This window comes from Notolepis coatsorum (assembly GCF_963971535.1).
Source record: "Notolepis coatsorum genome assembly, chromosome: 13".
Classification (NCBI taxonomy): Eukaryota; Metazoa; Chordata; class Actinopteri; order Aulopiformes; family Paralepididae; genus Notolepis; species Notolepis coatsorum.
Genome location: NC_140177.1, coordinates 61552908 through 61574850, shown reverse-complemented (window position 1 = coordinate 61574850; position 21943 = coordinate 61552908). Strand labels below are relative to the sequence as shown.

Genomic DNA, 21943 nt, shown 5'->3' with positions numbered 1-21943 from the left:
TTATATTAACTTAATAAATAAACAAAAACGAAAAATCTACTTATTTCAACGAACATTTCAAACTAAATAACAGATTATGCACATAAAACGCTGAAAACAACCGAAGCAACAATAGTATTTTAATGAGGCTATGATTATTATCATTATTATTTTGCAACAAGTTAGCCCGCTCATAAATAGCACATATAAATGAATAACTAACTTGAACTAACTTAATAGGATTGAAGTGATATTTGGCTAAAAAAATCGGTCGCCTGGCAAAAAAAAAAAAAAAAAAAGCCAGACGATGTGCATTGGGCCGCGGCTCTCTGACGCCTTATTTTCTGGGCCCTGGCCTGAAAAGTTTGGGAACCCCTGCTCTAAAGCAGCATTTTTCCACTTCAAGATTTCAAGCTGTTTTGGGGCGGGACATGGCTGCCGTTTAAGGTAGATTTAGAACAGATACAAAATATGCGATTCATTTGCGATTAACTCATTCTGCGGCCATCGCTTAATGCGCCAGAGGGCGCTAGTACGCCATCGTTTTAATCAATGGGGGGACTGCGAGATTTGCGAGTGCTTAAAATATATCTTATATCTAATACACCCGTCGATTGTCAGTGAGTTGCTTCCAGTCAACATGTACAAAACGGATAGTTTTTTCATCCGTACATTTCCGCTTTATACCGTTTTGAATAAGAGTATAGTTTTGGTGATTCTGACGCGATAATAGCCCTTTAGTGGAATACACTAAACGGTAAACACATTGTAATTTTTCGCCTGATTATCGAATCTTCCTGAAATCATTTTCTCATGATTGGCGCTGAACATTGGTGAGTTAACCCGACTTTTCTCGTGGCTGGCATTGAATGAGTTAATCACGATTAACTATGGACAATCAGGGCGGCTAGGTGGTGTAGTGGGCAAGGCACTCGCCACTAACGCAGGAGACGCTGGGTTCGAGCCCAGCTCTCGGCATTGCTACCAGCTTGGCTGGTCGCTCATACTAACACAATTGGCAGTGTTAGGGGTGGGAAAGCTGGTCGTTGTAAACAGCGACTCCTACAGTTCGGTCGGGGCGCCTGCACAGCGAGGGAAGGATCTGGAGGGAGGTAGTGTGACCTTCCACACGTTACACTCTCCCAGTGACAGTCTGCGCTGCCAGGCTGGCTGCCGGCTGGCTGCACATGTGTCGGAGGAAAGCATGTGATAGTCTCCGGCCTCCCGGACCAACAGTAGGGGGGGGGGTGCACAACAACCAGGAAGGGGGTTGGGAATTGGCATAACGACTAACAGTGGGATGGGAGAAAAATCGGAAAAAGGAGGGGGGGAAAAGATAATAAAAGAAAAAACTATGGACAATCATGCGATTAACATTTACAGACTTTTTTTTTTAAATGGTCCATTTGCATGTTCTTGGTATCTGAATCTATGGATCTCAGGGAATGTATTCCCAGTGTCAGAAATACTGTGTCTGTTACTAGGCTTGAGTAAATTGTAATGAACCAAATGAGAATATCAATATTTTTTTTGACTGAATAGCACCATGCTAAAATTGACCAGACATGAAAAATCTAAGCAAATGAATAAAGGGAAGATGATTAAACAGAAGGTTTTGTAGATACAGTACTGCATTCTGCCATCCGTACACATGCAATTTGAAATATGATTATAGAATATAAAATATCAGGCCTAAAATAGTTATGCGATTAAAATGAGATTAATTAGATTAATTACAAATCCTGTAATTAATTAGATAATTTTTTTTAATCGCATGACAGCACTAATATTTTTTAATAGATTGACAGCCTTAGAAACTAGACAACTTAATTTAATGCAGAGTTCAGACTACATGATTATAGCCCTGATTTTCCACTTGCCGATACGTTTTTTGGAGAAAAATACCCAGATCAGAGGAAAAACTTCCGAGCTCGTAAGTCTACGTAATTTCGATTGCTATAACTGTTCAAGGTGTGACACAAGGGACTAACTGATGCTCGGAAAATATCAAGCGGGCTAAATATCTGGACCCTGTCAGGAACAGGCAATGAGCTACAGCCAACGTATATGTGTGCCTGCCTATACGGTGCTTATACATGTATGGGCTTTGATTTGTCCCTGTACACTGTTTTTTATAGATGCACGAATGCATAGTGAGTGAATGTACAGAATATGTTTTAAACTGTTTTAGCTTTAATGTCCTATTTTTCTGTTTATTTTCTGGCTTAAACATCTAGCCCAGGGACTACAATTTAAAACTAGCAACCCTGCTAATGTTGGCATATTTACAGTTTTCTTATTTGTATTCATTTATTAAGTGTTGATTAATATGCACTGTCCCTGATCAAATAAACAGAGTAGGGCTGTCCCCAACTAAGGATTTGGATAGTCGACTATGATTGGCCGAAATTTGCAGATAGTCGACTAATTAGTCGACTAAGGGCGTTTTCACACCTAGCTCGTTTGGAGCTGTTGTTCCGAAACCTGGAGCGTTTACCCCCTATTTCGGTTCAGTTGGGCATATATGAACACAGCAATTACATTCTGTTGCGGAACAAAACAAGCGGGCCGAGACCACCTAGAGAGGGTGGTCTCGGCGCACTTCCAAACGAACCCGACGCGACCTGTACGCTGTGAGAATGCAATCGGTTTAACAAACCGACACAACTCACTTGCCGTACTGTATACGCGCTGCATGATGACGCAACGCACACGCGCCCTGGACTGTTCCATCAGAGGGGGGAGCTTCGGTGGCCAGTGTGAGTGGCTACAGACCACTGCACTTAAATATAAACATTAGTCTACCTGGAGACTCAATGAGGTAATTGTAGATGTCGCCATAAGACGCGTCTGGTCATTTAGTGGGATCATTGTTTCATTATCCTGTTCGGCTGAAAGGACACTGGCCACCGAAGCTCCCCCCCTCTGATGGAACAGTCCAGGGCGGGTGTGCGTTGCATCACAATCCGTGGGCAATCTGCGCATGTGCATGGGGGATGCTCTGCTTAAAAACTGGCTTTTTCGCTGCCGAATTAGTCGATTAGGAATGGCTCGCGCCGTGTTCAGGAGATTCTGGCGCATACAAGTCTATTCGATCATGTCTCTAGCACCCCCACAGCCGTATCCACTTACATCACGGCTCTCATCCATTCATTCATTTGCTCCCCCTGCTCTCCCCTCCCCGATTTCAATGTAACGCGGAGATTCAGGGTTAGGGGGGGGGACACCCCAAAATCTGACCAATGAGTGACAGTTTGCTCGCGCGTGCGTTTGTTTTGATCCGCTGTTAACACAGCCGTGTGAACACAAACGAACTAAGGGACAAGTGCAACATTGTATCATTATAGTGTCTCCCTGAATCGGAACAAAGCAAACGAACTACAGGTGTGACAACACCCTAAGAAAAATTATTTGAAAAAAAAAAAAAGTATATATATATTTTTTTTATCATTCCATTTGGACTGTGGGGGTGTCTGAAGGAGTCAACGGAAGGCTTCTTGTCCTCTGCAAAAGCATGCAATTGGTCCACTGATGGATACATCTTGATATTTGTCTAGTGTGTTCATTAGATGGGTGAAATCCTCTTTCAGTGCCTCTGTGCCTGTTTTCTTAGGCAGTTAGCCTCTGATATGTGTGCCATTAGCGTTAGCCACGCTTCTATGCCTCTTTTCTTTTGGAAAGAATGATAAAAAAAATAAAAATAAAAATAATTATTATTATTATATTTTTTTTCTCGACTAAGAGGTTGGCAGTCGACTACGGCTCCTTTCGACCGATTAGTCGACTAATAGGGGTCAGCCCTAAAACATAGTAAATTAAAACTAAACTAAACGAGAGCACAAGACACGGGAGAGAGAGACAGAGAAAGAGAGCATTCTGCTGTGGTTACATTGACTTTGAACTAGTGAGGGAGCGCGAACAGAATGAATGGAAAATGGACTGCATTTATATAGCGCCTTTATCCAAAAGCGCTTTGCAACTTGCCTCACATTCACCCGTTCACATTCACTCACACCAACAGCTCAAGGATACTTCAACATGCTGCTGGGAGGATCCCGGGATCAAACTGGGAACCTTCAGATTACCAGACAGCCACTCTCCTGAGTCACTGTCGCCCCCGAATGAAGATACCGTAATTCCTCTAATAGTAACCGGTATTCAATTAAAAACCGGGTCTCTATTAATGACCGGGTGCGCTGTTGAGCTAAGCAATTATAAGCCGGCCTCCTAATACAAGCCGGGTTTCATGTATATTAGAGGAATTACGGTATTTCCCTCAACGGATTTACCATAGGTAATATATTTTGTTATTGTTGTTATATGCTGGCCTGGCTGTGCAGTAAATACCATATAATGGTATGGTGTTAATGTTTACCAAGAGAGTAAGCCTACCTCAGAATTGTATAAAACGAAGTTGTTATTATTATTATTATACCAGTATTGTGATTGCACTATTTTACTTTATTTAACTTTTTTTGACCACCTGTAATTGCACTGTTTACTACCGTATTTCATACAGTACTTGGTTTCAATAAATGAACCCAGTACATATTACTGGGTTCAAACTGACACAAAATGTTGATTTATTCATTATGATCTGTTTGAAAATGAGAAATATAGGCCTCTCTCTTATACATGCCTCCTCCTAATACAAGCCTGGTATCCGCTACAGTTGAAACAAATACAAGCCGGGGTTACTATTAGAGGAATTACGGTACTCTGTCTTTTAAGGACATTAAAAAAAAAAAAAAAAAAGGGTGAGTGGAGATCTGGGAGATACTATATAGCCCATTGCAGTGTGGATGACAATTTGTTTTGTTCTCCGCCAGCTTGTTATAATCATGATTTTACAAACTTCAAAGCTGCATTTATCACCTGAATTTGGGGATAAGGAGTTTCATATTCTGAATATCCTCAATGAGAATAACGAGTGGAGACATCCCCATAGTTGAACATTTTAAGTATCTTTCCCACACTGAATCAGACAACTGAATTTTACTTCACAGGCACATATATAATAAAATACATCAGGGCCTGGATAGATGGTCAAGCCTTCCTAATTCGTTACAGGCCCGAGCATCCATAATTAAAATAAACATACTACCGTACTTTTCGGACTATAAGCCGCGGCTTTTCCCCCCGTTTTTCGACCCTGCGGCTTATATAACGGTGCGGCTTATATGTGGACAAAACCCGAAAATCTAAATATTGCTTTTTTTTACTGCATTGAAATGTTATTTATCTGTTCCCTTATTTGCTAAAACTTAATACAAATGAGTTAATTCTTGTTATTTGTCTGACAGTATTGTGTCCCAATGGGAGTAATTCTCTGTAGAGGTGGGAACATAAAGCTCAATATAAGAACGGCCATGCACCACCACCCACAGAATCGAGAAAGAGCAATCAATCTGTCAATCCTTTCCATGTCCGGGCCGGGTGAGGTTTCCCGTGTTGAGTCAAATTAAGCCGCAGGCTCCACTCCTTACATATGGTAATTAACATTAAAACACATGCGGCTTATAGTCCAGTGCGGCTTATATATGTACACATCATTCAATTTAGCTGCTGCGGCTTATAGTCAGGTGCGGCTTATAGTGCGAAAAGTACGGTACTTAGGATACATTTTGTCAGCTCAATGCTTCCCCTTCCTCCTCCAATAGACCACTGGCGTAAGACTCAAACTATGATATCCAAATTCATTTGGAATAATAAACACTCGAGAATCAAAAGAACTACCACTCAATGTAGGAAAAAGGATGGGGGCTTGGCAATCCCAGATTTTAAGTTATATTTCTGGTCCTTCTCGTTGAGGCCCCTGATAAACTGGCTGGACCCTGAAATAGCTGTGTCATGGCGCTCCTTAGAAGCAGCAGCGGTCTCACCACAAAGACTACAGGATGTAGTATACTCCACTATTCCTATATCAAAATGCCAGCTAAGATATGGACCAATCATATCCCACGTAATTCAAACGTGGCGTAATGTAGAGAGGTCCTGTGGCACCTCGATTCTCCAATTTTGCAACTATTTGTTGGGCACAAACCTGTTAATATTCCTCAATGGGAGAGGAGGGGAAGATATATATGATAAAAACGGTCTTCGAGCGTTTCAGGACCTAAAAGAGTTTTATGATATACCTGGCGAATCATTCTTCCTTTCCTTTACCTCTTCCTCAGGCGTTGCACCCACACCCTTTTGTCAGGCTTGTCGGTGACAGGACAACCACAAGAGGGTTTGTCTAAGATTTGTATACACGTTTAATCAAATCCACATATAAAAAATTAACATTAGATACAGTCTGGCGAGGGGACATCCCAGAGTTAGACCCCGAGTTTGACTGGGACGACGTTTGGACAAATGCTATATTAGCCTCCCGCAACCCTAATCACCACCAATTAATTTGAATTATATTCATACAACGTATCTCACACCTAGGAAACTGTTTGCCATGGGACTGGTGGCCGACTCCCAGTGTAATTTATGCTCTCTAAGAGCCACCGGCACGTATATATGCATATGGTCTGGGATTGCCCACCAGTGGCCCATTTTTGGAAATCTATAGCAGCTAAACTCTCGGGCATCTGTAATATATCTATTCCACTCAAGGCAGCAACGTTACTTCTAAACGATATATCTTCACTACCAACATCCATACAACAGAAAATAATTATTCTGGCAGGCGTTACAGCAGCCAAAAAGCTTATCGCTATGAGATGGAAAGAACCTGAGAAACACATGGTAATTAACTGTTCCCTAACATTGCTGGATGTTATTTATTTGGAGATATCGACTGCTCGTGTGGTTGGGGTGGGGTGGGATGTTGGTCCTGGGGGATCCGGCGGTCTGGGGTCTAATGTCTTCGGTGTTGTTTGGGGTGTTTATTTATTTATTTTACTTGGTATATTTGATATTTTGTCATTTGTATTTATTAGTCAAGTTAAGTTTTGATTTGTAAGTATTTATTATTGTCTTGTCATTATTATTATTGTTAATATTAACGTTGATGTTGTATTGTTGAAAATAAAACATAATAACGAGTGGAGAGAGAGACCGACACAGAGAGCGGGCAGTGGCTGTTGCATGGATAGAAACTAGGGGTGCTCGATATTGGCTTTTTTACCGATACCGATATTCCGATATTGTCCAACTCTTAATTTCCGATATCAACCGATACCGATATATGCAGGGTTCCCCCCCCCCCCAAAAAAACTGAATAATTTCAGGTAACTAATCATTTCACTGGATATATATATAACAAATATTGTTATTGTTTTTTTTTTTTTTTTTACCGATACCGATATTTTCCGATATCACATTTTACTGCCGATATCGGCCGATAATATCGGTCGGCCGATAATATCGGACATCCCTAATAGAAACTAGACCCAGACTAAAAATAATGACAGTTAATTCTCTCAGAGCAAAAGAGAATCTGCTAAAACCTTGCCTTGTGCTTTCAAGGTATTTGTTTAGTAAGTAACACAACATTATTTGGCTATTTCCAACAATACCAGCTGTGAAAATAATGTTATAGATATATGAATAGAATAGAAATACTTTTATTATTCCGAGGGAAATTTGACACTGCAAATCGCTCACATTAAACATTTAGACAGAACAAGTCACGAATAAGAACAAAACAAATTGCCTAAGAATAAGAACAGAATAAAATATACAATAGATAAATACAGTAAAAATATACTAAAGTCTACAGTAAGTGTAATATTGCACAGTGTTGTTTCAAAAGTAAGAGTCCAGGAAGATGGTAACTGTCACTCTGTGCTCAGTGATGCAGTGAGGCAGTGATGCATTGTATAGTCTGATGGCTGTCGGAATGAAGGACTTCCTGTGCCATTCAGTGCTGCATTTAGGTAGTGTGAGCCTAGCACTGAACATGCTCCTCCTGTCAGCCAAGTCTGTGTATAGTGGGTGGGAGGGGTTTCCCTGATAGCCTGGAGCTTAGCAAGGATCCTCCTCTCCGCCACCCTCTCTAGAGAGTCCAGCTCCACCCCAACCACGCTACTGGCCTTCCTGACCAGCTTATCCAGCCTGTTTTTTTTATTTTTATTTTTTTTTATTTTTTTATTATCTTTTTCCCCCTCCTTTTTCCGATTTTTCTCCCATCCCACTGTTAGTCGTTATGCCAATTCCCAACCCCCTTCCTGGTTGTTGCGCACTTTCCCCTACTGTTGGTCCGAGAGGCCGGAGACTGTCACATGCTTTCCTCCGTCGCATGTGCAGCCAGCCGGCAGCCAGCCTGGCCGCGCAGATTCTCACCGGGAGAGTGTAACGTGTGGAAGGTCGCACTACCTCTCTCCAGATCCTACCCTTGCTGAGCAGGCGCCCCGACCGAACTATAGGGGTCGCTGTCCACAACGCCCAGGACCCACCCACGGCTCCCCTCCCCCTAACTCAGCCAAACGAGTTAGTATAGTGATCAGCCCGAGCCAAGGCAATGCTGACTCTCCGGGAGTCGAGACCGCAGCCTCTTGCATTGGTGACGAGCACAATCTCTGCTACGCCACCTGACCGCCCCATATCCAGCCTGTTTGTGTCCCCTGCTCTCAGTCCGCTGCCCCAGCAGGTCACAGCGTACAAGAAGGCGCCCACCACCAACGACTCATAGAACATCCTCATACAGACATTGAAGGATCTCAGCCTTCTGAGGAAGTAGTCGGCTCTGGCCCTTCTTGTACAGTGCCTCTACGTGTTTTGACCCGTTAGTTTGTTGTCGATGTGCACACCGAGATATTTGTACTCCTCAGTCATGTCCACATCGACTCCCCTGATGGAAACGGGGGTCACAGGTGCACTCCTCCTCCTTCCCAGCTCCACCACCAGTTCCCTGGTCTTCGCCACATTTAGCTGCAGGTGGTTTTTATCGCACCATGTGACGAAGTCCACTACCAGTTCCCGGTATTCCCTCTCATCGACGTCCTTTATACATCCCACTATCGCAGAGTCATCAGAAAACTTCTGAAGGTGACAGGACTGACCGATAGTCGTTGGTGTAGACGGTGAAGAGGCAGGGAGAGAGGACTGTCCCCTGCGGGGCCCCGGTGTTGCTGACCAGTCTGTCTGACACACAGCTCCGTAGGCGCACGTACTGTGGTCTGCCCGTCAGATAGTCAACAACCCAGGACACCAGGGGGGCCTCTACCTGCATCGCCTCCAACTTCTCACCCAGCAGCCCAGGCCTTATGGTATCAAAAGCACTGGAGAAATCAAAGAACATGACTCTCACAGTGCTCCCCGGCTTGTCTAGGTGAGTGTAGGCTCAGTTCAGCAGGTAGATGACAGCATCCTCTACCCCCAGTCAGGGCTGGTAGGCGATGATGACAGCCCAATCAGCTTCATTACATGCAAGATTTCTCTGGTATTTTCCTGCTTTCGGTTTGGTTTGCATTCACACCTCAAAAGAACCACTCCAGGGTTCACTTGGAAGCGGACAAAGACCTCCTCAAACAGGCGGACCAGGCAGGGTTTCCGTTAGAAAGAATTGTTGCCGGCCTCAGTGTCCGGTAGATTTCAATCTACCGGTCAAATGAGAGAAATTCCGGTCAGAGTTTATTGAGCTTAAAAACAATTGCTAGGCAAAAGAATGACAACAAAACAAAAGAATGACATCATCAAGGCATGTAGATTTATAATATTTTTACTTAAAACTAGGCTACTTTTGCGTATAAAGTCATTATATTCCAAATAAAATAAGTCCCGAGACTTGTGCTGCTGCCGACTTTAAATCAAATAGGTGTCTGTGGGCAGTCGCCCGACATTAATAAACAACAGTCTGTTATAATCACATTTTTATGAGCTAACGAATTCCGTTATATTGGACATTTGTATTAATTATATCAAGCGAAGAACTGAGAAATTTGGCAGAGAGAGACGGCAACATTATCGTGGGTTTGCGTGACGACTCTCTCTCTCTCCACCTCCCAATGACTTATTTGCGAGAGTATGTCGATGCAGAGCAGCAGATTCAGCTGTTATTGGCTCTTTTCTGGGGACCGCACAGTAGCGCCCCCCACCCAACATTGAATTGAAAATAGGCTTGTTCAAGATGGGATAGGCGGACGCAGATCTGCGCAGGTTTTACTACGGCCTCGCCAAGCGCGTTGCATGACGGTTAGAATGTTGTCCGATTTGCTCTGAAAATCTGACGAGGCGAGGCGCGGAACTCCCGCGGGAGCGAGCCGCGCGCAGCATTCAGAGCGAGGCTCCACAGTACCTCTCAGCCGGCTGCTCCCGGCTGGGAAGCGACTTGCTACGGTCGCGCAAAGCGCCTATTGGCTCAGAAAAGTTGTCAGTCACCAGCCATGTGACAGCCAGGGAGTTATGAGACGTTTGATTGATTGAAAACTTTATTATGTTATGCGTTATCAACTTATCATCATATCATCATGATAAACTTCAAGCTGTCAGACACACACACACAGCAGTGTGTTGTGCGTGCGGCCAGGAGCACGCAACAAGATGGTATACATTATGGTATATGAATAGTATATTCCACTGTAGCAGTATAGGGTGTGCTGTACATTTGAATCTGATCTAATTTTGCACACGGCCATCGCATTGTAACGAGCTGGACAGGTGTGTAATGTGTGTGTGGTGACGTGAAAGCGTATCTGCCGCGCGAGACTAGGCGAGAGGCTCTCGTGAAATCGGCAGTGTCCGCCCTCTTAACTCCTCCCCCGGCTTCACTCGGCTACTCTCGTCTACTAGTCGAGGCAAACCGAAATCCATCTTGAACAAGCCTAATGGCTGAATTGGAGTACTGCTGGAGTACTGCATTGTGCTGCTGCTGCTCCGGCTCTGCAGCTTCACAAAAGTTCGCACACCCAGCACCAAGCTCTCGCTGACAACGTCGTTGTCATTATTAGAAGCAACGATGAAACAAATGTAATGATTGTTTCGTTCATCGCATAGGCTATTTAATTTTAGCCTATTTTAATACAATTCAAATAATCAAATTGTGCTTAGACTCAGGGAATTATTTTCACCGGACATTAAGACCGGAGAGATTAAATATGTCGGACTTCAACAGATTTTGCCGGTCAAATACCGGTAATTACCGGCTAACGGAAACGCTGGGACCAGGGTGTGGTTGTTTGGTGCGGACCCGAGTTTGATGACTGTGTTTGATTACTGTGTGGGTGGGGTAAACGCTCCAGGGTTCGATTCAACCGGACTAAACAAGGCTGGTGTGAAGGTGCCCTTAAAGTCATGTAGTGTGTGCATGCTTTAAGGTATCCATTGGTAGATAGCTAGTCGGGAAGGGGACAAAAAAGAGCTCCCAAGTCTCCTCTTTACATGCTAATTCCATGCAGTTTTGAGCAAAAAACATGCAGTACAAATGTGTTATTTCCACCTATTCTAAAGATTGTGTATTTGGCCATTTTTACATACTGGGGGGCCTAAACTGTCTTGGAATTGCATGAATTGGGATCTTATGGATCCAATGAGCCAAATTGTATTCATGCGAGATGATGTTAGTCATCATAGTAGCCACTAGCCATTTCATTGTAGTGAGACTTAACTTGACCTCACTGTATAAAATGACCTGCTGTGACCTCTAGTATAATCACAGCCTCATGTCACTTTAAAACTAGAAACTAGAGACAGAGGGCATTCAGGGAATGTATGGCTTGCCTGGGTTTATTCGAAATATGGGGAGGTTTCTGAGCGATTTCCAGAAAATAAGTGCTCGCCATCCAATCACTGAAAATGCAATTCTTACAGAAACCTATGTTAAAGGTCCCCTGTCTTATAAATAGCATTTTCCAGTGTTTAGCATTGTTTTCTAGCAATGGTGGTTTGTATCAATGGAGTCTGTGTCTCTAATTCTCATTTTGGCGGATTGCTCCAATTCAGTTGAGACAATATCCTCCCCCAGTGAACCAAGCCATTCTGATTTGACTCGCTATCCTACGTAGCAAGGAGCTGATCTGCATAACTAACGCTCCCTCTATGGTTGTGTAGCGCACTCAACAACAGAGCGAGTGGAAATACTGACACTTCCTCAAACGGGTTGACGTGGCGCAGGTGCCGACAGAGAGAGCAGAGAACGAGTGAGCGAGAGAGAGATGGAGAGGGAGAGGGACACGGAGCATTACAGACACTCCCCAACCGTGCGAGTGTGGGGAAACACACACGCAGTCGGTACACAGACCGTGACGAGCGAGCGAGGGAGAGAGAGAGAGAGGGACACGGAGCACCCCACACACACCGTACGCACTCACGGGGAAACACACACGCAGTCGGGAGCACTCGCATATCACTGTCAATCTGCTGCAAAATATCATTGCCCGTATTCCGATCCGTGCAATAATATTCACAGGGGTATATATTGTCATTTGAAACAAGTTACCAATGCATTGTCCGATGGGATTATGCCCCCTGCGGCGAAATTAATTAGTATCCCCCTCAATCTTTCTACAGTATGTCTCTCTCTGTCTGCCAGTGCAGACTGTGGGTGACTGTCACTCAAAGCGCTTTGCGAGTATGGGCGGAGCCCAGCCCAAAACAGCTTGAAATCTTGAAGTGGAAAAATGCTGCTTTAGAGTACTTGATTAGAAATACAAAACAATGAGTCCATAGACTCACAGGAATTGTGTAACATTTCCCAAATAGTGAAAGGAATAGCAAAACACTGGACCTTTAAAGGTTTTTGATACTAAATCTCTGCATGCATTTTCTTGGTGTCTTAACGTGGTATTTTGGACCATGTATGCGTCATATATATATATATATATCAATTCTTGAGTGGTCAAAATGGTTAAATGTTGCACCAAATTGGTGTAACAAATTGTATCAACCCCCAAATTGCTGCAATAGCTTAATAATTAATAACATAATTGAGCATGGGAATGGCCATCATAAGCTTTGATCATAATGTTCTAAGCCCATATACACTCTGGTGCCTAACCAAAACACAATGTGTATTACAGATTTATAAACTTGCAATGCTGGGCTGCATGTAAAATTATCTTCAGGTTCCCAGTTTTCAGATGATTCTATGTAGCATATAGTGTTTACCTGCCATCTCCCCCTAAAGAAGCCCCCCCCTAAAGAAAATACTAAATTCGGTCTATGTAGGCGTCAGAATATACTGAAAACCTTTGTTATGAGAAGGTTGTCATGTCTAACCAATATAAGAATGAATGTATTGCAGTTTCTATTTACATTTTGAATTGATTGAACTGAAAGTGAATTTAGCAGCACAACTCTAGTAGGAACAATGTAATCACATAAGAACGTCCCGCCCCCCCCGTCTCACTGGCCCCCGTCTCACTGGCCCCCGTCTCACTGGCCCCTGTCTCACTGCCCCCCCCCCCCCCCCCCCCCGTCTCACTGGTCCCCGTCTCACTGGCCCCCGTCTCACTGGCCCCTGTCTCACTGCCCCCCCCCCCCCCCGTCTCACTGGCCCCCTGTCTCACTGGCCCCCGTCTCACTGGCCCCGTCTCACTGGGCCCTGTCTCACTGGCCCCTGTCTCACTGGCCCCCTGTCTCACTGGCCCCCGTCTCACTGGCCCCTGTCTCACTGGCCCCCGTCTCACCCTGATGCGGTTGGATCCCAGCTCCAACATCTCTAGGCCTGTGAGATGCTCCAAGTTGGCGACTGAGCCGATTTTGTTGTGAAGCAGGAAGAGTTTCTTCAGCTGAGTCAACCGCTCCAGACCCTCGATCCTCCTCAGGATGTTGAAGGAGACATCGAGTTGCCTGCCAATCAAGTCAGCAAATACACACATTCAAAAGTGGCATTCCTGGGAATAACTTTCTAGGTCCTAAAACGTCAGTTATATATTGACATTGGATAATGTCACAATAATTTACCAATTAAAAATTGTATGGATTCTGTTGTGGCCATACTGATAATTTTCACTGTGTCTTTACTATAGTTTTTAATTCAAAGATTGAATAACTGCTAGAAAGTCTGGAAGGCAATCAATTGTATCTATTAACTGGATCATGGATTTTCACTTTTTTTGGATTTTCACATTTCTTTACATTTTATTCCCCAAATTAATATTATTTCACCTTTTTATTATGGTCAAATGAAAAAAGATTGAGTGATAAACTGTGATATAGTGTAGTATCGATTCACAACAATAAAAATGACATTAATGTCACAGCATGGGCCAAGTATTGTGATAATGTCGTATCAGGATATCCGACTAAAATAATGTGTTAACCTTATTTAAACAAGGGACTAAACACGTTTCGCAATTATGCCACAACAATGTGGAACGCCCTACCCACAGCCGTAAAATAATGTGAATCCCTACCCACCTTCAAAACCGCTGTAAAAGAGTACCTACGGGAGGCCGCAATTCGAAACTGGCCCCGGTAAATGTCCAAACCCCCCCCCCACTGTACAGTTTCCTCCCCCTAAAATGTATATATTCTCTTTTTGAAACTCTGTTGTGTATGTCATAAATGTTATCATGAATTGAAAATGAGGACCCTGATGTAAAGAAGACGAAAGTCTCTCTGGTCTGCATCCCCTTCACAATTGTGTGTATTGAGCCGTACTGTATTGTACCCATTCTGCAATCTGTTAATACAATTTTCAATCAATCAATCCTCTTAAGCCCTAGCCATATTTTCAGCCTAAAAGTACATACCCAATTAAATGGAAGATTACTCCACTTCTAAAAGGTCCGTTTGCATGTTCTTGGTATCTATGGACCTCAGGGAATGTATTCCCAGTGTCAGAAATATTGTGTCGGTTATTATGCTTTGAGTAAATTGTAATGAACCAAAGGAGAATATAAATTATTATTATTAGTTTTCTTTTTCCATCTTTGACGGTGAATAACACCATGCCAATATTGCCCAAAAGTGAATTTGTTGGTCAGTGAAATTCAGCACCTTCTTGAGATCAAGTGTAGTAAAAATCTAAGCAAATGAACAAAGGGCAGATGATTTACAGGGGTTTTTGTAGATACAGTACTAAATTTTGCCATCCAGACACATATTTGAAATATTAATATAGAATAAAGAATATTAGGCTTATAAATTACCTTATTATGGCCAAGTCATACATCTATGGATCAGCCCAAATCTCCTCTTTCCAATGGCAGAGGTAAATCTGGATTTAGTACCACCAGGCGCTCCGATACAGGGCAGCAAAGATCGTGAAAGAAATCTACTGTACAGTTACTTTTGTATAACGTCCATAGCTCCACCCATTTTTACCGGATTGAGATGCGTTTTTTTCCTAGACGTTCACAGTAAGGTAAAGAAACAATAAATATACGTTGTATTTTATGGCAAGAACGTTGAGGTTTGTTCGACCCGTGAGATATAAACATCATTTTCACTTCAATATTTGTAAGAGAAAAATGGTTGGCCTGCATTTGTCTGCGGCTGGTGTGAGCTGGGTAGTGTAGTTTTATGAAATTTAGACGTCCATCGAAAGCCCTGGGTCTCCTTTTTCCTAGGACTACAACAATTTCATGGCGGCTTCCTGTCCATTTTACCGGTGCAATAAGCAGAGATTTTTATACGCTCCTATTTCGCTAATAACACTTAAAATTGGTAAACAAACGTAGTGCTGAAAATATACACTTTGACTGCTGTTTTGATAGGGTTAGGGTCTTTACACTTGGCTAGATTTAAAAAAGAAAACACATCACTTAATACGGACTGCATTTTTGTGATGTGAAATAGGTTAAATGGCTTTAACTCCTTCATTAGCCAATTCTCAGTCAGAATCCCACCCCACCAAGACGACTGTGTGATTAGTTCAAGAAATTCAATCAAGCTGGAATGTTTCCACCCCCTCTATTCCTAAATGCTAGTGGGTTTAGCTAGACCTTTCTTCTGCACTAGTACAGTGCTAAACACAATATAAAGAAAGGTCTGGGAAGTACGAGACTATATCAGGAGCTCTCTGGTGATTTCCACCCTTAGTCTGTAGGTGTTCCGTTCCTTTCAGACTCACTCGACTTCTGTGAGGTTCTGTAGGTTCTCCAGTTTGCGGATCTGATTGTCATAGAGATCCAGTTCCCGTAGTGAGGTTAGGCTGTCGAGGTTCTCTATCTTTTTGATGAGATTCTGTCGTAAAGAAAGTGTCTGCACAAGCACACACACAAAACACACACACACAGATGAAGAAAATATTGAACACAATCTTATTATCTTACAATTTCTTTATTTGCTCAAATAGGATTAAGCAAGAGCAACTGGAGGCCAAAACTCAAATTTGCACCAGTTTTTCCTTGTCGGGTGATGGGTCACAAACAAATGAACATTCCCAGGCCGTAAATACAACAATGCTATCATTGAGAGAGTGGCAGTAGCAGTGGCACAATTACTTACTTTAGCTTTCAGTAACACCTCCAATCCTTCAATCCTTCCAATACGACAGTGCACAAGATCAACATCCTAGGAAGAAGTCATTGGCAAATGGTTAATGTTGACAAAAAGCAGTGACCTCCATGTAATTTAGAAGCATACCAGTTGGTACATGGTCTGTGATTGCTGACTGAAAGAAAGTAAGGTTATCTCAAAACCATTTTCTCACCTCTTCCTCTGGGTCCAGGGTTATGGTATCCATATCCACAGGAGACTCCTCTTTACCTATGACGAGGCCAAGAATAGACTATAGGATTAATGTCAGCCATTGCATTAACCTAATAATCATAATGGTCTCTGCATGTACAAAAAAAAGCCAGATGTTTTGATGAAATCGTGACGGTATCTGGATGAAACGGTCTAAGACTTGTATTACCAACCACCTTGTGTATTTTCAACAAAGATGATTGTTATGCAATTTTAATGTAAGGATAATTTGGACAAAAGCTGTTATGAATCTTATTACCGTGAGCAATAGACCAAGTCTCACACTCTTATTCATCGCTCCATATTAGAAAGACATACTGTAGTTACCTGTGGTAGCGGGCTGGTTGGTGTCGCCATTGATACTCTTCCTACGCGTCTCATCATCGCCAGACTCCTCAGATTCACCCCTTCGGTCCACTACATACAGGAGACAGTGAAGGGGGATGCATCACTTCACCAACTTAGCTGTGCAGCTAGTATCTGGCTTAGAGTAGACGACAGACTACTAGAGTACAGCAACTTGCAATGGGCCTGGTCTACAAGATACACTACGTGACCAAGGTACCCATGTACATGTCAAAATACTTCCCAAAGGTCAGTGAATACCACGATCACAACACCAGAGGGAGCTCCACAAATCATGTTAAACCCAGATTCGGCTCAAACAAGGGATGAACACGTTTCGCAATTATGCCACATCAATGTGGAACGCCCTACCCAAAGCTGTAAAGGAATGTGAATCACTACCCACTTTCAAAAACACTCTCAAAGAACACCTACGGGAGACTGCAATTCAAAACTGTCCTAACAAATGTCCTAACCCAGTTGTACAGTAAATTACCATGTATGGCTTTGTCAGTATTCCAATGTACAGTGTACAGTGTGTGTCCCCCCCCCCCCCACCTCCAATGTACAGCCCCTACCCACCCACCCAACCTCCTCCAATGTACAGTTTTCTACGTCAAATGTATATACACTCTTTTTCTGGACACTTTTTGTATCACAAACAGTACTGTATTTGCAAATCTGATATGTCATAAATGTATAGATGTAGCAGTACTGTCTATCTGTATGTCATGTATGTCATATATGTTATGATGAATTGAAAATGGGGGACCCTGATGTAAACAAGACGAAAGTCTTTCTTTGGTCTGCATCCCCTTAACAATTGTATGTATTGAGCTGTACTGTACCCATTCTGCAATCTGTTAATAAACTTTTCAATCAATCAAAGTCTTTTTTCTGGTCTTCATCCTCTTAGCAGTTGTTTGTATTGAGTTGCACTGTATTGTACCCATTCTGCAATCTGTTAATAACGTTATCAATCAATCAATCAATAATCAATCTGACAAGTGTGACATTTAGCAAAAGGCTGACGGATCAGAACTAGGCCTGATACAACGCTAAACGGTGGAAGTGTCAGGAAAAGTCATGTCCAGGAATCATCCTGTGCCAAATTTGGAGTTGCAATAGCATGGTGAACCAGACAATTTAGAACACATTTATAATATACTAGAATTACGTCACGATATAGTCAGCAGCATTACGTATTACGTTAGTCTAAATCGAACTGTTTAGTTAGCCGGCCTAGAATCGCTAGTCCTCATCTAGCCATGTGTGAACCCGTCTGTGTGCTACAGTCTGTCCCTGTAGCACGGAGCTGGTCCTCATCGTGACATTGCCTCTGTGGGCTAGCGAACTAGGTAGGATCTAACGTAACTAGCTAGCATGGCTAACATTGGCTAGATAACGCTAGATTACTGGAGCTCGTAAAAACGACAAACCACTTTGACAATATGGATTGTCAAATATATACAGACAGCAATCTGGCCATTAGTACTGACAGGTAACGTAAGTTAAATGGAAAGATGTGTTAATTAAACAAGCCAACGAGGCTTGTTGTTAGCATACAGCTAAACTGGCTAGCAAAGAATAGAGGTGTGGGCAGTAACTAGCTAAGCTAGCTTAGAGTAGATCACTGGATGCACTCAGATACATAATGAGATTTTTGTCTAAATAAATGTCGATTTAATCAACACAATAAGGAAATAATAACATTGTTGTGTCCACTCACCTTCCATTTCTTGAGGCTCTCCAGCAGACAAGGTAGCCATGTTTCCTGTAAACACTCCTGACAACCGCTCAGCCAATCCCGTGGAGGAGCATCTGGCATGGAGCCTACTACTGCTGTTCCGACACAAGAGGGCGACAACCAGCTTCTTATTCCTCTGATTATACGCTTCACACCGTTGATTGATTGATTGAATGAAAATGTTATTAACAGATTGCAGAATGGGTACAATACAGTATGGCTCAATACACACAATTGTTAAGGGGATGCAGACCAGAGAAAGACTTTCGTCTAGTTTACATCAGGGTCCCCCATTTTCAATTCATAATGCATTTTAAGTAAGGGTGCAACTTGCTGATTGATTGATTGATTGAAAACTTTATTAACAGATTGCAGAATGGGTACAGTACAGTACAGCTCAATACATACAATTGTTAAGGGGATGCAGACCAGAGAAAGACTTTCGTCTTGTTTACATCAGGGTCCCCCATTTTCAATTCATCGTAACCAGTGGTGCAGTCGTAATATGGGCAATGCCCAAACGCCACACGCGCTCCCGCGCACGCGCACAGAACAGATGAGTATTATGCATAAATGTTTTAAATGTAATTGTAGTTACAATTTCTTTAATTGGATTAACTTAAACTAGAAAAGTAAATACAAACTAAATTAACAATGTAACTTAGAGTTAGTTTACAGAAGCAGAAGGACAGTTTCCTTCAGCGACTCCCCGCCGGAGCTGGGCGGCTGCTCCGAGGACTCAATGACGCTGGTGGAGAGGCGGTAGACTACTTTATTAACTCTCAGAGGAGTCCGTTGTTATGCTATCGCCTATCGGTATCCTATTATTATGCAAAGTCTAGGTGATATAAGTGCCGGCCGGTGCGACGAGTCAGTAGGTGTGTTCGAGTTCGAGATGGGATAGGGCCGATAGGCGGACGCGTGTAGCTTAATCCCAGCGGAAGAGTCGCAGAACGCTTCCGCATTCTTCCCCGCACGCCAGTACGGTAATGCGCATTTCCTTTTCCTTCGCCCAGGTGCTCGCGAGGTGCTCGCGCGCGCATGCGCATGAGATCCCCGCTTGGTTCGACACATATTAACACGCTTTGGTTCATATTAATCACGCTTTGGTTCATATTCTTTGGTTCATATTAATCATATTAATCACATACACGCGATGGACGCAGCAGGCGATCACTGCTACTGTTATTCAGCCGCGCCGAGGTACCATTTGTGTGTGTAACGTACTGTAAAAAATAAATGTTTTTTCACAGGAAATTCACTTCTCTGGTCTGCATCCCCTTAACAATTGTGTGTATTGAGCCGTAATGTATTGTACCCATTCTGCAATCTGTTATTTTCATTCAATCAATTTCATTCAATCAATTTTATGAATGACCGAAAAAACAATGTTACAAAGTAAAGTTGACAGCTGCGTTGTGTTATCGTTACAATGTACAGGGAAATAACATTATGGCGTTGCGAGTGAATCGCGTCGCGATAATATACATGTATTCCATAATATGTAAAGTACAGTTGACAGCTGCGTTGTCCTCGTTTGGATAATATGTAAAGTACAGTTGACAGCGAGTGAATCGCGTCGCGATAATATACATGTATTCCATAATATGTAAAGTACAGTTGACAGCGAGTGAATCGCGTCGCGATAATATACATGTATTCAGGGGTGCAGTCGTAATATGGGCGAAGGCCAAACGCCCGCGCACGCGTGCACGCGCATACATGTTCCCTCTGTTGCGCACAAAACAGATGATACACCTTGTCTCATCCTTCCAGTGAAGTCGGGAGATCAAGCAACCCCCCACCACACCTACAGGGCTTGTATTTGGTTGTCAGTATCCTATTATTATGCAAAGTCTTGATTGATTGATTGATTGATTGATTGATTGATTGATTGATTGATTGATTGAGTGGTTGATTGATTGATTGAAAACTTTATTAACAGATTGCAGAATGGGTACAGTACAGTACAGCTCAATACATACAATTGTTAAGGGGATGCAGACCAGAGAAAGACTTTCGTCTTGTTTACATCAGGGTCCCCCATTTTCAATTCATCGTAACATATATGACATACATGACATACAGATAGACAGTACTGCTACATCTATATATTTATGACATACCATATTTGTAAATACAGTACTGTTTGTGATGCAAAGAGAGCCCAGACAAAAAAAAGTATATACATTTGCCGTAGAAACTGTACATTGGATTGGGTAGGTGGGGGGGGGGGGGACTATACATTGGAGGTGGTTGGGTGGGGGGGGGGGGGGGGGGTTGGGTAGGAGTGGGGGGGGGGGGTTGGGTAGGAGGGGTGGGTGGGGGACACTGTACACTGTACAACTGTACAAACAAAACTGTACATTGGAATATTGACAAGACCATACTTGGTCATTTACTGTACATTGGAGGGGGTTGTGTTAGGACATTTACAGGGGCCAGTTTCGAATTGCAGTCTCCCGTAGGTGTTTTTTGAGAGTGTTTTTGAAAGTGGGTAGTGATTCACATTCCTTTACAGCTTTGGGTAGGGCGTTCCACATTGATGTGGCATAATTGCGAAACGTGTTTAGTCCCTTGTTTGAGCCGAATCTGGGTTTAACATGATTTGTGGAGCTCCCTCTGGTGTTGTGATCGTGGTATTCACTGACCTTTGGGAAGTATTTTGACATGTACATGGGTACCTTGGTCGTGTAGTGTATCTTGTAGACCAGGCCCATTGCAAGTTGCTGTATTCTGTCGTCTACTCTAAGCCATCCTAAGTTGTCAAAGTGGGCAGGGGTGAGGTGGGTTCTAGGAGTAAGGTCAAGCAGTAGTCTGACCAGTTTGTTTTGAGATGTTTGTAATTTTGTTTTTAGCGCCTTTGAGGTGCTTTGGTACCATGAGGTGCAAGCATAGTCGTAGTACCCTTGAATGAGTGCTCCTGCCAGAGTCTTCAGAGTATTCTTGTTTACCAGTGAGGAGATCCGGTACAAGAATCGAGTTCGTTGGTTGACTTTTTTTATTACATTGGATGCCATTTTGTCACAGGAAAGATTTGCCTCTAGGATGGAACCCAGGTAGGTAATATCTTCTTTCCTCGTGACAATATTGTCACCCACTGTAACTGAGAAGCCGTCGGTCTTGCTGAGTTTGTTATTTGAAACGAAGAGAATGGACTCTGTTTTGCCCATGTGTAATGATAGTTTGTTATCAGCGAGCCATATGCAGATTTTGCCTAGTTCTGAGCTGAGGGTTTTTTCAACCTGTAACTTGTTCTTGTCAGAGACCAGCAGGGCTGAGTCGTCCGCAAACAGGAACAAG

The 21943-nt window shown here is 43.0% G+C and overlaps 1 protein-coding gene across 1 annotated transcript in view; it reads right to left on the bottom strand.

Annotated features, from left to right (window-relative positions):
- Nucleotides 1–18701, bottom strand: part of ppp1r7 (protein phosphatase 1, regulatory (inhibitor) subunit 7) — a 33091-nt gene extending 14390 nt beyond the window's left edge. The window contains exons 1-6 of the mRNA XM_084327885.1: nt 18623–18701; nt 16876–16965; nt 16511–16566; nt 16306–16371; nt 15929–16059; nt 13539–13701 (exon numbers count right to left, since the gene is read on the bottom strand). Coding sequence (XP_084184011.1) covers nt 13539–13701; nt 15929–16059; nt 16306–16371; nt 16511–16566; nt 16876–16965; nt 18623–18662 — 546 coding nt within the window. The 5' untranslated portion in view covers nt 18663–18701. The remainder of the gene's footprint in view (nt 1–13538; nt 13702–15928; nt 16060–16305; nt 16372–16510; nt 16567–16875; nt 16966–18622) is intronic.
- Nucleotides 18702–21943: the final 3242 nt, after the last annotated feature.